This window comes from Perca flavescens, chromosome 2 (assembly GCF_004354835.1).
Source record: "Perca flavescens isolate YP-PL-M2 chromosome 2, PFLA_1.0, whole genome shotgun sequence".
In the NCBI taxonomy this organism is placed as follows: domain Eukaryota; kingdom Metazoa; phylum Chordata; class Actinopteri; order Perciformes; family Percidae; genus Perca; species Perca flavescens.
Window position 1 is genome coordinate 4104426 of NC_041332.1, and position 15218 is coordinate 4119643.

Here is a 15218-nt window from a genome sequence, read left to right on the forward strand (position 1 = left end):
TTCCAGTAGGGGGAGTCTATATTTCTAGGCTAGTGTATCCCACTAGTTTGAGCGGGCGCCCATATATAGAGGTTCTCTCTCTCCTTTCAAGTATAAGCTGTCCTATAGAAATAAAAGGCCTAAAAAATGGCCCCAAAATATAATCTATGGCTGCAGCCTGGAGCCTCCCGTCTGGCTCCTACTTTATTTATTTATTTTATTTATTTGTTTATTTAAAAAGGGACAGTGCACATCAATTGACATTGATGGCTAATTTTCATCTGTAGTCCGTAGTACTTTTCAAAATAAAAGCTCGCGTCTGGTTCGATATGTCTTTGTACTTTGGTGTTTTTGAACGTTTAAAGGGATACGCCACCGTTTGTTGAAATAGGGCTTATCACAGTCTCCCCCTAGCTGTAGATAGGTGGGGTCTCCCCTAGCTGTAGATAGGTGGGGTCTCCCCTAGCTGTAGATAGGTGGGGTCTCCTCTAGCTGTAGATAGGTGGGGTCTCCTCTAGCTGTAGATAGGTGGGGTCTCCCCTAGCTGTAGATAGGTGAGGTCTCCTCTAGCTGTAGATAGGTGGGGTCTCCTCTAGCTGTAGATAGGTGGGGTCTCCCCTAGCTGTAGATAGGTGGGGTCTCCTCTAGCTGTAGATAGGTGGGGTCTCCCCTAGCTGTAGATAGGTGGGGGATGGGTGGGGTCTCCCTAGCTGTAGATAGGTGGGGGTGGGGTCTCCCCTAGCTGTAGATAGGTGGGGTCTCCCCTAGCTGTAGATAGGTGGGGTCTCCTAGCTGTAGATAGGTGGGGTCTCTCCTAGCTGTAGATAGGTGGGGTCTCCTCTAGCTGTAGATAGGTGGGGTCTCCCTAGCTGTAGAGATAGGGGTCTCCTCTAGCTGTAGATAGGTGGGGTCTCCCCTAGCTGTAGATAGGTGGGGTCTCCTCTAGCTGTAGATAGGTGGGGTCTCCCTAGCTGTAGATAGGTGGGGTCTCCTCTAGCTGTAGATAGGTGTAGATGTAGATAGGTGGGGTCTCCTCTAGCTGTAGATAGGTGGGGTCTCCTCTAGCTGTAGATAGGTGGGGGTCCTCCTCTAGCTGTAGATAGGTGGGGTCTCCTCTAGCTGTAGATAGGTGGGGTCTCCCTAGCTGTAGATAGGTGGGGTCTCCTCTAGCTGTAGATAGGTGGGGTCTCCCCTAGCTGTAGATAGGTGGGGTCTCCTCTAGCTGTAGATAGGTGGGGTCTCCTCTAGCTGTAGATAGGTGGGGTCTCCTCTAGCTGTAGATAGGTGGGGTCTCCTCTAGCTGTAGATAGGTGGGGTCTCCTCTCTGTAGATAGGTGGGGTCTCCTCTAGCTGTAGATAGGTGGGGTCTCCTCTGCTGTAGATAGGTGGGGTCTCCTCTAGCTGTAGATAGGTGGGGTCTCCTCTAGCTGTAGATAGGTGGGGTCTCCTCTAGCTGTAGATAGGTGGGGTCTCCTCTAGCTGTAGATAGGTGGGGTCTCCTCTAGCTGTAGATAGGTGGGGTCTCCTCTAGATGTAGATGGGTGGGGTCTCCTCTAGATGTAGATAGGTGGGGTCTCCTCTAGCTGTAGATAGGTGGGGTCTCCTCTAGCTGTAGATAGGTGGGGTCTCCTCTAGCTGTAGATAGGTGGGGTCTCCTCTAGCTGTAGATAGGTGGGGTCTCCTCTAGCTGTAGATAGGTGGGGTCTCCTCTAGCTGTAGATAGGTGGGGTCTCCTCTAGCTGTAGATAGGTGGGGTCTCCTCTAGCTGTAGATAGGTGGGGTCTCCCCTAGCTGTAGATAGGTGGGGTCTCCTCTAGCTGTAGATAGGTGGGGTCTCCTCTAGCTGTAGATAGGTGGGGTCTCCTCTAGCTGTAGATAGGTGGGGTCTCCTCTAGCTGTAGATAGGTGGGGTCTCCTAGCTGTAGATAGGTGGGGTCTCCTCTAGCTGTAGATAGGTGGGGTCTCCTCTAGCTGTAGATAGGTGGGGTCTCCTCTAGCTGTAGATAGGTGGGGTCTCCCCTAGCTGTAGATAGGTGGGGTCTCCTCTAGCTGCTAGATAGGTGGGGTCTCCTCTAGCTGTAGATAGGTGGGGTCTCCTAGCTGTAGATAGGTGGGGTCTCCTCTAGCTGTAGATAGGTGGGGTCTCCCTAGCTGTAGATAGGTGGGGTCTCCTCTAGCTGTAGATAGGTGGGGTCTCCTCTAGCTGTAGATAGGGTGGGGTCTCCCTAGCTGTAGATAGGTGGGGTCTCCTCTAGCTGTAGATAGGTGGGGTCTCCTCTAGCTGTAGATAGGTGGGGTCTCCTCTAGCTGTAGATAGGTGGGGTCTCCTCTAGCTGTAGATAGGTGGGGTCTCCCTAGCTGTAGATAGGTGGGGTCTCCTCTAGCTGTAGATAGGTGGGGTCTCCTCTAGCTGTAGATAGGTGGGGTCTCCCCTAGCTGTAGATAGGTGGGGTCTCCCCTAGCTGTAGATAGGTGGGGTCTCCCCTAGCAGTAGATAGGTGGGGTCTCCTCTAGCTGTAGATAGGTGGGGTCCTCTAGCTGTAGATAGGTGGGGTCTCCTCTAGCTGTAGATAGGTGGGGTCTCCTCTAGCTGTAGATAGGTGGGGTCTCCTCTGTAGATAGGTGGGGTCTCCTCTAGCTGTAGATAGGTGGGGTCTCCTCTAGCTGTAGATAGGTGGGGTCTCCTCTAGCTGTAGATAGGTGGGGTCTCCCCTAGCTGTAGATAGGTGGGGTCTCCTCTAGCTGTAGATAGGTGGGGTCTCCTCTAGCTGTAGATAGGTGGGGTCTCCCCTAGCTGTAGATAGGTGGGGTCTCCTCTAGCTGTAGATAGGTGGGGTCTCCCCTAGCTGTAGATAGGTGGGCCAACGCATTTTTTGTGCATGCATCGTTTTAGTCCGGTGCAACACCGGCAGCGTCGCCGCTAGTTAGCTTAGCGTAGTGAATGGAATCCTATGTTGCCGGTTAGCATGTTGTGAGTAAAAGTGAGCCAACAAAAGACAAAAAAAACAACCTAATTACTTGCACTGAGAAAAAAAAATGTGTTGGCCCACCTATCTACAGCCAGGGTAGACCATGATAAGAACTATTTCAACAAACGGTGGAGTATCCCCGTCTGTCCTATGTCCCATATGGTTTAAATATTGAAGCATTTCCATGGTATTCCAAGATGGTGCCATGGTAGTTCATTTGAAGGTTTTATGAATGGCTCCACCAGTGTTGGGAAAGTTCACTTTCTAACAAGAACTAGTTTGTGTGTGCGTGCCTCTGTGTGTGTGTGTGTGTGTGTGTGTGGTGTCGGTGTGTGTTTGTGGTTTGCTGTGGATGTGTGTTTGTGGTTTGCTGTGGATGTGTGTGCGTGCCTGTGTGTGTGTGTGTGGTGTCGGTGTGTGTTTGTGGTTTGCTGTGGATGTGTGTGCGTGCCTCTGTGTGTGGTGTCTGTGTGTGGCTTGCTGTGGATGTGTGTGTGTGGTGTCGGTGTGTGTTTGTGGTTTGCTGTGGATGTGTGTGCGTGCCTCTGTGTGTGTGTGTGGTGTCTGTGTGTTTGGTGTGGATGTGTGTGTGTGTGTGTGGTGTCTGTGTGTTTGGTGTGGATGTGTGTGTGTGTGTGGTGTCTGTGTGTTTGGTGTGGATGTCTGTGTGTGCTTCTGTGTGTGGTTTGCTGTGGATGTGTGGTGTCTGTGTGTGTGTGGTGTCTGTGTGTGTGTGTGGTGTCTGTGTTTGTGTGTGTGTGTGGTGTCTGTGTGTGTGGGGTGTCTGTGTGTGTGTGTGTGGTGTCTGTGTGTGTGTGTGGTGTCTGTGTCTGGTTTGCCGTGGATGCGTGTGCGTGCTTCTGTGTGTGGTTTGCTGTGGATGTGTGTGCGTGCCTCTGTGTGTGTCTCTGTGTGTGTGTGTGGTGTCTGTGTGTGTATGTGTGGTGTCTGTGTGTGTGTGTGTGGTGTCTGTGGTTTGCCGTGGATGCGTGTGCGTGCCTCTGTGTGTGTGTGTGTGTGTGTGTGTGTGGTGTCTGTGTGTTTGTGGTGTCTGTGTGTTTGGTGTGTGTGTGTGGTTTGCTGTGGATGTGTGTGCGTGCCTCTGTGTGTGTCTGTGTGTGTGTGGTGTCTGTGTGTGTGTGTCTGTGTGTCTGTGTGTCTGTGTGTCTGTGTGTGGTGTCTGTGTGTGTCTGTGTGTCTGTGTGTGTGTCTGTGTGTGGTGTCTGTGTGTGTGTCTGTGTGTGTGTGTGTCTGTGTGTGTGTGTGTGTGTGTGTGTGTGTGGTAGGGCTGGGCGATATATCGATATTAAAAATATATCGATATATTTTTAAATGAGATATGGAATTAGACCATATCGCATATATCGATATAGTTCAAATGTGATCCTTACTCCCATAGATATATACACAGATGTCGCCTTGAGGTTCTAAACATACGTCAAAACCGCCGCCATCTTGGAACAGGGGTGCGAAGCATTCAGATCAACGCTAAAGATGCCGGACTTTTGTACTGCTTAATTATGTTCGATAGAGGAAATGAAAAGAACAAACAGCAATGAATAACATTTAACAGGTGACAATGTGTTTTATGATTATGTATGCCGCCCCGACCAGCAACCTGAGCTCCGGGCGGCAGCGGGAGGCGGAGAGCTCCGTGGCCGGCCGCAGCGTCTCTTCCCAGGGAAAACACAGCTTTGCCTCGCGCTGCTGCGCGCGGTCCCCGCTGATCCAAATCGGACCAGCCAAAGACAGAGTGGTGATCGGTAGGATCTTACACGTAGTCCAGGACGACCTGTATGTCGATATCGGCGGAAAGTTCCACTAAGTTTGCCGGCGGCAGGCGGACGGAGAGAAGCCACAGCGGGCAGCAGAGACCGTCTGCAGCTGCAGGATCTGGAGCTCAGTGCCCGTTAAAATGACATGTAACGCATAAATACATACAGAAATAAATAGTGGAGGAATGAGCCTGGACATTTCAGTCTGTTTTAAACTTCACCTTGAAGCAGAAACTCTTAGTTCAGAAGGGTGAAGTTTCCGTTTGGACTCAGATCTGTGAACCGATCATAATAAATATTCTTTGTATTAACACATTAATTAGTTTCTTTGTTTTGTAGTCGATAGTTCATCTTTTAGTTTACTTAAGTGGAAGCAGTATCAAGTGGAAGAATGGGACTATAAACCTAGGCTTACAGGCATGAGGCATTACATTTTGAACAAAGTAGATTATATTAATATCAAAAGCTTAATTGACCTTTGGAACGAATCACAAATATGGAGCTTTGATTTCAAAAAGGTACTCCTGTTATACAGTATTTAGGTTTACATTTTATTGTTATTTGAACAGCTGAGCATTTAATCATGAACCAGGTGAAGAAACCGGTTTATTATTTATTTGATTTTGCAACTGTCTCTATGAAACTACTTGTGACATGTCATATTTGATTTTGGCTTTGACTGAACATTTGCTCTCACTTTGCGGAAAAAATATCGGGATATATATCGTATATCGATATTCAGCGAAATATATCGGGATATGACTTTTGGTCCATATCGCCCAGCCCTAGTGTGTGGTGTGTGTGTGTGTGTGTGTGTGTGTGTGTGTGTGTGGTGTGTGTGTGTGTGTGTGTGTGTGTGTGGTGTGTGTGTGTGTGTGTGTCTGTGTGTGTGTGGTGTCTGTGTGTGGATGTGTGTGCGTGCCTCTGTGTGTGTGTGTGTGTGTGTGTGTGTCTGTCTCTGATGTGTCGTGCCTCTGTGTTTGTGTTGTGTGTGTGTGTCACAACATTTTTCTGTGTGTCGTATTGTTTCGGTGACAAAACATTTTTCGGCCGAAAATTGGTGACAAAAGGCCCATTTCCGGACGAAAATCTCCTGTGACCGAATATTCGGTGCATCCCCAGTACATCCAGTTTACATTCACCCAAAACATGAACGCGTTCAGGCACAACACTGGGCTCCAGTGTGTGTATTATGTAATTATGAACGGAGCTGCCGAGGCCCGATTGTTGTCCCGGTCCCGCCCCTTGCAGCCCTGTCGACTGACAGCAGTGATCACCTGTGGCGGCGAGCTCCTCGGCGAAGAAGGGGTCACTGAGATCCACGTCTGGAGGAAGCTCGTCTTCGCTGAGATCTTCCTCATCCTCTCCCTGATGCGAGAGAACACAGGAAATGGGATGAGAAAACCACAGGAGGAAACATTCAGGGGGAGACTGGACTTTAAAAAGGCAACGTGGCATCACGGCTTCGCGTAAACATGCACGCCCACTTTCTTAAAGGAACACGCCGACTTATTGGGAATTTATCTTATTCACCGTAACCCCCAGAGTAAGACAAGTCGATACATGCCCTTCTCGTCTCTGTGCGTGATGTAATGCTGTCTGACGGCTCCAGCGGCATCAGGCCAGCACAGAACAATCCTAATCCTACTGCTCCCAATAAGTGACAAAATAACTCCAACTCCAAGTTCCCGGTTTGTTTACTGTTAGAAGATGGCTGTGTCTCATGTTACGTTGTTTTGTGTACACGCTGTGACTCTATAAATCACAACATGTAAATAGGAACATGTTGGTGTTATTTTGTCACTTTTGTCACAATTAGGAGCAGTAGGCTAGTTGGAACCAGTTACCTGCAGGATCTATGCTAAGCTAATGCTGGAACCGTCAGACAGTGTTACAGCACGCACGGAGATGAGAAGGGTATGTATGGACTAGTCTAACTCTGGGGGTTACAGTGAATAAGATAAAGTCCCAATAAGAGATGAGAAGGGTATGTATGGACTAGTCTAACTCTGGGGGTTACAGTGAATAAGATAAAGTCCCAATAAGAGATGAGAAGGGTATGTATGGACTAGTCTAACTCTGGGGGTTACAGTGAATAAGATAAAGTCCCAATAAGTCGGCGTGTTCCTTTAAAGCCAAGTGGTGTTGTTATCTGGATGCATTTTGAGCTATCCGCGTGTATGTCTAAAATCTAACACCGAGGGTTAAAAGGAACATATGTTAACTCGTTATTATCTCGTTCATTCTGACAGCCCTTATCTGAACCCTATTTTAACCCTTTTTCTGATGTTGTGTCCCTTTTTTTTTTTTTTTTACCTTTTTTTTGATGTTGTGTCCCCTTTTTTTTACTCCTTTTTCTGATGTTGTGTCCCCTTTTTTTTTTACTCCTTTTTCTGATGTTGTGTCCCCTTTTTTTTAACCTTTTTTTTTTTATGTTGTGTCCCCTTTTAAAATCTTTTTATCTGATGTTTTTTCCCCTTTTTTGCAACCCTTTTTCTGACATTTTGTCCCCTTTTTTGACACCTTTTCTGACGCTTTGTCCCCTTTTTTTTGTCCCTTTTTCTGACGTTTTGTTCTGTTTTTTAACCTTTTTCTGACGTTTTGTTCCCTTATTTTTACCCCTTTTTCTGATGTTTTGTCTCCTTTTTTGTGACCCTTTTTTGTGACGTTTTGTCCCCTTTTTTTGATGTTTTGTCCCCTTTTTTTTACTCCTTTTTCTGATGTTGTGTCCCCTTTTTTTTACCCCCTTTTCTGACGCTTTGTCCCCTTTTCTGACGTTTTGTCCCCTTTTTTTTGTCCCTTTTTCTGACGTTTTGTTCCCTTATTTTTACCCCTTTTTCTGATGTTTTGTCTCCTTTTTTGTGACCCTTTTTTGTGACGTTTTGTCCCCTTTTTTTGATGTTTTGTCCCCTTTTTTTTACTCCTTTTTCTGATGTTGTGTCCCCTTTTTTTTACCCCCTTTTCTGATGTTTTGTCCCCTTTTTAAACCTTTTTATCTGATGTTTTGTCAACTTTTTTGACACCTTTTCTGACGTTTTGTCCCCTTTTTTAACCTTTTTCTGACGTTTTGTTCCCTTATTTTTACCCCTTTTTCTGATGTTTGTGACCCTTTTATGTGACGTTTTGTCCCCTTTTTTAAACCTTTTTCTGACGTTTTGTCCCCTTTTTTTAACCCCTTTTTCTGACGTTTTGTCCCCTTTTTCTGATGTTTTGTCCCCTTTTTTGTGACCCTTTTTCTGACGTTTTGTCCCCTTTTTTTACCCATTTTTCTGACGTTTTGTCCCCTTTTATTGCCCTTTTTTCTGATGTTTTGTCCCCTTTTATTAAACCTTTTTCTGACGTTTTACCCCTTTTTCTGATGATGTCTCCCCTTTTTTTTGATGTTTTGTCCCCTTTTTTTTACCCCTTTTTCTGATGTGTCCCCTTTTTTTAACCCTTTTTCTGATGTTTTGTCCCCCTTTTTAACCTTTTTCTGACGTTTTGTTCCCTTATTTTTACCCCTTCTTCTGATGTTTTGTCTCCTTTTTTGTGACGTTTTGTCCCCTTTTTTTAACCTTTTTTTGATGTTTTGTCCCCTTTTTTGTGACGTTTTGTCCCCTTTTTTGTGACGTTTTGTCCCCTTTTTTAACCCCCTTTTCTGATGTTTTGTCCCTTTTTAAACCTTTTTATCTGATGTTTTGTCAACTTTTTTGACACCTTTTCTGACGTTTTGTCCCCTTTTTTAACCTTTTTCTGATGTTTTGTTCCCTTATTTTTACCCCTTTTTCTGACGTTTTGTCCCCTTTTTCTGATGTTTTGTCCCCTTTTTTGTGACCCTTTTTCCGACGTTTTGTCCCCTTTTTTTTACCCCTTTTCTGACGTTTTGTCCCCTTTTTTGTGACCATTTTTCTGATGTTTTGTCCCCTTTTTCTGACGTTTTGTCCCCTTTTTTTACCCCTTTTTCTGACGTTTTGTCCCCTTTTTTGTGACCCTTTTTCTGACGTTTTGTCCCCCTTTTTTACCCCTTTTTCTGACGTTTTGTCCCCTTTTATTGCCCTTTTTTCTGACGTTTTGTCCCCTTTTTTTAAACCTTTTTCTGACGTTTTACCCCTTTTTCTGATGTTTTGTCCCCTTTTTTGTGACCCTTTTTCTGACGTTTTGTCCCTTTTTTTTACCCCTTTTTCTGACGTTTTGTCCCCTTTTTTGTGGCCATTTTTCTGATGTTTTGTCCCCTTTTTCTGACGTTTTGTCCCCTTTTTTTACCCCTTTTTCTGATGTTTTGTCCCCTTTTTTGTGACCCTTTTTCTGACGTTTTGTCCCCTTTTATTGCCCTTTTTTCTGACGTTTTGTCCCCTTTTTTTAAACCTTTTTCTGACGTTTTACCCCTTTTTCTGATGTTGTGTCCCCTTTTTTTTTAACCTTTTTTTGATGTTTTGTCCCCTTTTTTTTTACCCCTTTTTCTGATGTGTCCCCTTTTTTTACCCCTTTTTCTGATGTTTTGTCCCCCTTTTTAACCTTTTTCTGACGTTTTGTTCCCTTATTTTTACCCCTTTTTCTGATGTTTTGTCCCCCTTTTTAACCTTTTTCTGACGTTTTGTTCCCTTATTTTTACCCCTTTTTCTGATGTTTTGTCCCCTTTTTTTAACCCTTTTTTGACACATTTTCTGACTTTTTTTTACCCTTTTCGGATGTTTTTGGCACAAAATGTCACTTTTTCTGAAATTCTTTTAACCTTTTTGTAGCTTTTTTTTTGTTGTCCCTTTTCCCCCCCTACCACCAGTTCTGTATGCCACGGTAATGTGGTTGGAAAAGAAACCCAAATTTGTTAAAATACAGACATTTTGATAACGGGGGTCAAATTTGACCCCGAGGACGACAGGAGGGTTAAAAGGAGTCTCGTGTGTGAATGAATACACCGTGGGGGGGTGGCCCGTTTGTGTCTCGATCATCTCACCTCTTTTCTTTGCGACTTCTTCTGCTTCTTCCGGTCTTTCTTCTTCTGTAAGAAGTCCTCCCAGGGCGTTAGCTTGTCCTTGCCCTCCAGCTTCTTCTTCACCAGCTGCTCAGTCGTCTCCTTCAGCCCTGCAGACAGATCAGACACACATTTAATAACATTTAATAACATTTAATAACATTTAATAACATTACTACAGCTCAAACTGCTATATGGGGGGGCTTTTAGAACCCATACAATAGTAGATAACCAGTCCCTCCAGAAAAATGCAATTTCATCGCATAAAATTGCATAAATATCCCTCATTTTTTAAGAAAAAGTGCAGCATAATCAAGGATTTTTGCCACGCAACAATCACTAAAAAACTCAACATTTTTGTGGAAGGACTGGATATTAGGGTGTTAATGGAAAGGTAGTCTCTGTCATCGCCAGACCCTCCTCCACAGCGCTGCGGAGGAAGGTCTGGCTAGTCCACATGGCACTCTGGGGATGGGAGAGAAACGTGTTCTGGTTTATTGGCATTTAACCCTCGTGTTGTCTTCCCGTCCACCATTAACCGGTTGTCCTTCCGTGTCTAAATTGAAAATGATTTTTTATTTTGTGCGTTTTCCAACATTGCAGTACGCTTTTAACGTTGTTTGTAAACATTTGTCACTTTTTTCAACATTATTTTTTAATTTGTGGTCAACAAACCTAATTTAAATGACATTATACCTCATTTTTGAGTAAAAAAAAAGCAGAAATTATGAATTATTAAGACTAAGAGTTAAACTCAGAGGATATTGAGTGAATAATCACAGGCTGGTTATTGTTAAAGTTTAGTCACGATACGGTTTTAAAACCCTTTACGCATATTTAGGGCCCGAGTGCCGACAGCGGCGAAGACCCTATGCAAACTGAAGGAATTCTTCATTTCCTGTCTTCTGGCAAATTAATCACCTTTTTGAGCGGCTTAACATACTAAAAAACACACCATAAATTGACGGTTGCATCAATTCTGCTGAAAATGTACGAATTTTAATAGGCGCACAAAAATGGCTCGCTAGCGCCACCCTAGAAAACTTAAAATAAGTTTAACGTAGACTCAGGAAACTTGGTACACATATGTAACATGTCAAGACGGACACAAAACGTCATTGGAGCCATACCCTAAACCCAACAGGAAGTACGCCAGTGGCAACAGGAAGTAGGCCCAAAACTGTACGTGCTATACTAACGAGTTGTTGTAACTTGAGTGTACGTTGTCGTATCTGCCTGAAATTTCTCACGATTGACAAGGGTACAGGCCAAAATTGACTTTTGGTCATAGCGCCCCCCGCTGGCAAAAGGAAATGCACCTTATATGACAAACATCATTCGATTTACATGAAACTTAGAATGTGTGGTCTACGTGTGATACTGAGCCGCCCCCTATAATATGACCACGCCCACTTACTCAGGCCACGCCCCCTTTCATAACATTTGAACCATTTAAGGTAGAGTCGATCAATGAAGAGCACTATCATTGAACTCATTGAAGTTTCTTTTTAATTGGTGATGGATCGTTGACCAGTTTAAAAATGTTGTTTTATATCAGAAAATATGGGACGTAGAAATAAGCGCTGAAAATGTGTAGAAGAAAAATTTTACAATTTAAAACATTGGAAAAAGCAGAAAAAAAAAAAAACTGAAAAAGGCATCAAAAAACGAAAAAAAAAAAAAAAAAAAGAGTGTAACACAAGAGTTAAATAATATTAAATAAAAACACCCAAAATTCAATGGAAGTAATTAATAATTGAAAAAAGAACGTTGCGTGGCTTCCATACAATGCACATATGCATCCAAGTTATGTTTGGGCAATTTGGATGACAGAAACCCATATTTCTGATATAAAAAACTCCCGGTCCCAACGTGCAAATCAGTCGTCCGGTCACACAGACCTCTGTAGAGAATTTGCAGCCATAACTCCACAAAAAGCCAAAACAACTAATTTCTCTCTCTCTCTCTATTGTTCTCCTCCTCAGCACCTGCTCATTAATGTTAAGGCTGCAATTACACAAACATGTTGAAATAAAAGCCGAAAATGCTGACTTCCTCCCTAACCTCCCTAACTTTAGTGCGACAGCGTGCTGCGTCTGATGTCGTTCTTATTGGTCTTTTGCGCATGCGGGTCACTTCGAAACCCTCAAAACAGCTCACACTGGAATCTGATATAGGCCACATTTTAAAAGATCATGTTGAACTAGGGTTGAGTGGTATCCAAATCTTGATACCGTCAAACCTCCTCCCTATTTCACCGCGGTATACGGTATCACCGTGATTAATTAAAAATTATGACCTAAGGCTCAGACGGTGTCACCAAACTGCTGGCTTGTGCACCGTTCAGAAACTGAATACTAGGGGTGGGAATCACCAGAGGCCTCACGATACGATATCATCACGATACTTATTTCACGATACGATATTATTGCGATTTTAAACATTCTGCGATAGATTGCAATGTATTACCTTTTTTCCAAATTCAGATTTTTCCCCAAGTTCAAATGATGTCCCCCAAGGACAATTTTGTCAACATCTGTTTTATCTAAAAATATACATTTCTCTGTCTGTTCATCTCACTTCCATTTTATTGCTGCAAAATGGGGATTGTCAAGCAGACAAACTGACCAACACATATATCGTAAAAGATCGATACTTGGCGTCTGTGTATCGATACAGAATTGCCATGAAAAATATCGCAATGCTATGCTGAATGGATTTTTTTCCCCACCCCTACTGAATACCAAACACTAATACTGAAACTATAATAACATAACTTACAAATAAACTACTTTCTCCTCCACACATGACAACCACACATAATTACATACATTATATCTAATATTTAATCCTTGTCTCTTATATAAGTATTATATAAGTATATATAGACGGTATTAAAACTGATACCATTGTTATTTTTAAGACCCCGCAGTATACCGTATTACCGCCCAACCCTATGTTGAACAGCCAAACACAAAATCGGATCTGAGCCAAAAAAAATAAATCAGAATTAGGCATTAAAGGGCCCATATTATGGGCCCTTTGTGTCTCTGGTGCTTCCAGACACATACAAACTTTGAAAAAAATCCATCCATGGTGTTCTGAGTGAGATCCGGTTTCTGAATGTGTCCTGCCTTCAGTCTCCCGGTGAGCTGTTCAAAATCAGCTGATTTGAAATGAGCTGGCTAACCACAACCGTTAGCTCGTAGCGTTAGCATGCTAACATAGCATGCTAGCGTTCTCAATAGCAAAGCACTGCTACAACACACACAAGTTCACCGTTATCTACAAAAGAACTACTTCCATGTGCTCCCTGGTTTAGAAGAAGTCTCCCAGCTGATCCTGCCTTGGAACTGACCAAAGTTGGAGTAACATATAGAGTTGGTCCGATACCGATACCAGTATCGGCTCCGATACCGCCTAAAACGCTGGTATCGGGAAGTACTGGAGTTTATGCACCGATCCGATACCACGTAATAAAACCCTACAGAAAATCTACGTTAAAGTAGTTTATTTATGTTCTTTTTCCGTTATAACTGACTGTCAAACTGGATAATTAAAGAAAGTTCTGGGGCATTCATTGTTTGTGTTTGTTCATGTTTCACAAAGAGTTTAACCTGAACCAGACAGACAATAAAGATAGAAATAACATCCCATCCATACAGAGATAGTAGTATACAGCTGTTAAAACATAATAAAATATATGACACACTGGTATCGGATCGGTACTCGGTATCGGAAAGCAAAAAATGGTATCGGACCATCTCTAGAAACAGCCTTTCTTTTACTGTCTCTAGAGTAAGCTAGCTGACATGATCTACATCTGAGCTACTGAGCAGGTGCGAGTGCAATCAAAGATAGTACAGAAGAAGAAGAAGAAAAGAGGTCTCACTCTGTAGCTAAAACAGAAACCAGGTGAAAAGAGGATCTGCAGCAGTGAGAGAGAGCTGTGCAGTACAAAAAAAACATGGTGTTTTTTGAAAATTAAACCATGTAAACCTATTCTTGTACAACCTTAAAATACAGTTATGAACCTGAAATTGAGCATAACATGGGCGCTTTAAGACTTGCGGTGTGAACGTAGCCTCAGATTGGACAGATGGTCTAGGGTTAGATGGTCTAGTCTAGTCTCCTCGTACCGGGCACCCAGGTGACCTCCATCTCCATGTCTCTCTCCTCGTGCAGCTTCGTCTCTTTGTTCCGGATTCCTTTCAGCAGCTCTCTGTACTTTGAGATCTGCTCCTCGCTTTTCTTCTTTTTACTTCTCTTCTCTTCCTCCTCCTGGGGTCTCTTCTCCGCCTCCACGACGACGGACTCAGCCGGCCGTTTAGCTACAACACACACACACACACACACACACACACACACACACACACACACACACACACACACACACACACACACACACACACACACACACAACAAAAGACATCAAAGAATACATCAATGATGTACATTTACATGCATCCCAATTGTGGTTGACTTTGAAAGATTTGCTGTTTCAGTTGTTTTATATTTCTAGTGTTTCTGTGTATTTTGCGTTTGTACAGGCCAAAAGTTTGGACACACCTTCTCATTCAATGAGTTTCCTTTTTATTTTCATGACTATTTACATTGTAGATTCTCACTGAAGGCATCAAAACTATGAATGAACACATATGGAATTATGTACTTAACAAAAAAGTGGGAAATAACTGAAAACATGTCTTATAAGTAGCCACCCTTTGCTTTTTTATTAATAAGGGAAATAATTCCACTAATTAACCCTGACAAAGCACACCTGTGAAGGTAAAACCATTTCAGGTGACTACCTCATGAAGCTCATTGAGAGAACACCAAGGGTTTGCAGAGTTATCAAAAAAAGCAAAGGGTGGCTACTTTGAAGAATCTAAAATATAAGACATGTTTTCAGTTATTTCACACTTTTTTGTTAAGTACATAATTCCATATGTGTTCATTCATAGTTTTGATGCCTTCAGTGAGAATCTACAATGTAAATAGTCATGAAAATAAAAAGGAAACGCATTGAATGAGAAGGTGTGTCCAAACTTTTGGCCTGTACTGTATGTGTGGTTGTACTGCTGCCTGTCTTGGCCAGGACACTTTTGAAAAACTGGTTTTTAATCTCAATGAGTCTCTTCATGGTTAAATAAAAGGTAAAATAAAAATAAAATTTGATAAGGGTGTCACGTAAACAGCATATTCCGTTTGGATATTGAGAATAAGGATTTTGTCTGAATTTAGCCTCTCTTTATTTTCAGATTAAGACGTGTGTGATATTCTGGTGGCATTCTTTGTACTTGTATACAGAGCATTCAGAATCTGCGTCTCAATCAGGGTTGTTACAACAGTTTGTGGCCTCTCGCCCTGTTTACGGCTTACGGTCAGCTCTGTGCGCTGCTATGGTTGCTGTACACAAACCGACCGACTGACAGTTTGCAGGGCTGCAGACCCGATAAGAAGGAGAAAACACACAGCTACTTTTAACCCTTGTGTCGTTTTCCGGTTAAATTTGACAGAACGTGTAACAACAACCACATGCTT

The 15218-nt window shown here is 43.2% G+C and overlaps 1 protein-coding gene across 2 annotated transcripts in view; it reads right to left on the minus strand.

The window, feature by feature from the left end:
* esf1 (ESF1 nucleolar pre-rRNA processing protein) overlaps positions 1 to 15218 on the minus strand; it is a 40880-nt gene that overhangs the window by 5544 nt on the left and 20118 nt on the right. For both annotated transcript variants that reach the window (XM_028597970.1, XM_028597964.1), the window contains exons 9-11: positions 13814 to 14005; positions 9657 to 9784; positions 6001 to 6091 (exon numbers count right to left, since the gene is read on the minus strand). In XM_028597970.1, coding sequence (XP_028453771.1) covers positions 6001 to 6091; positions 9657 to 9784; positions 13814 to 14005 — 411 coding nt within the window. The remainder of the gene's footprint in view (positions 1 to 6000; positions 6092 to 9656; positions 9785 to 13813; positions 14006 to 15218) is intronic.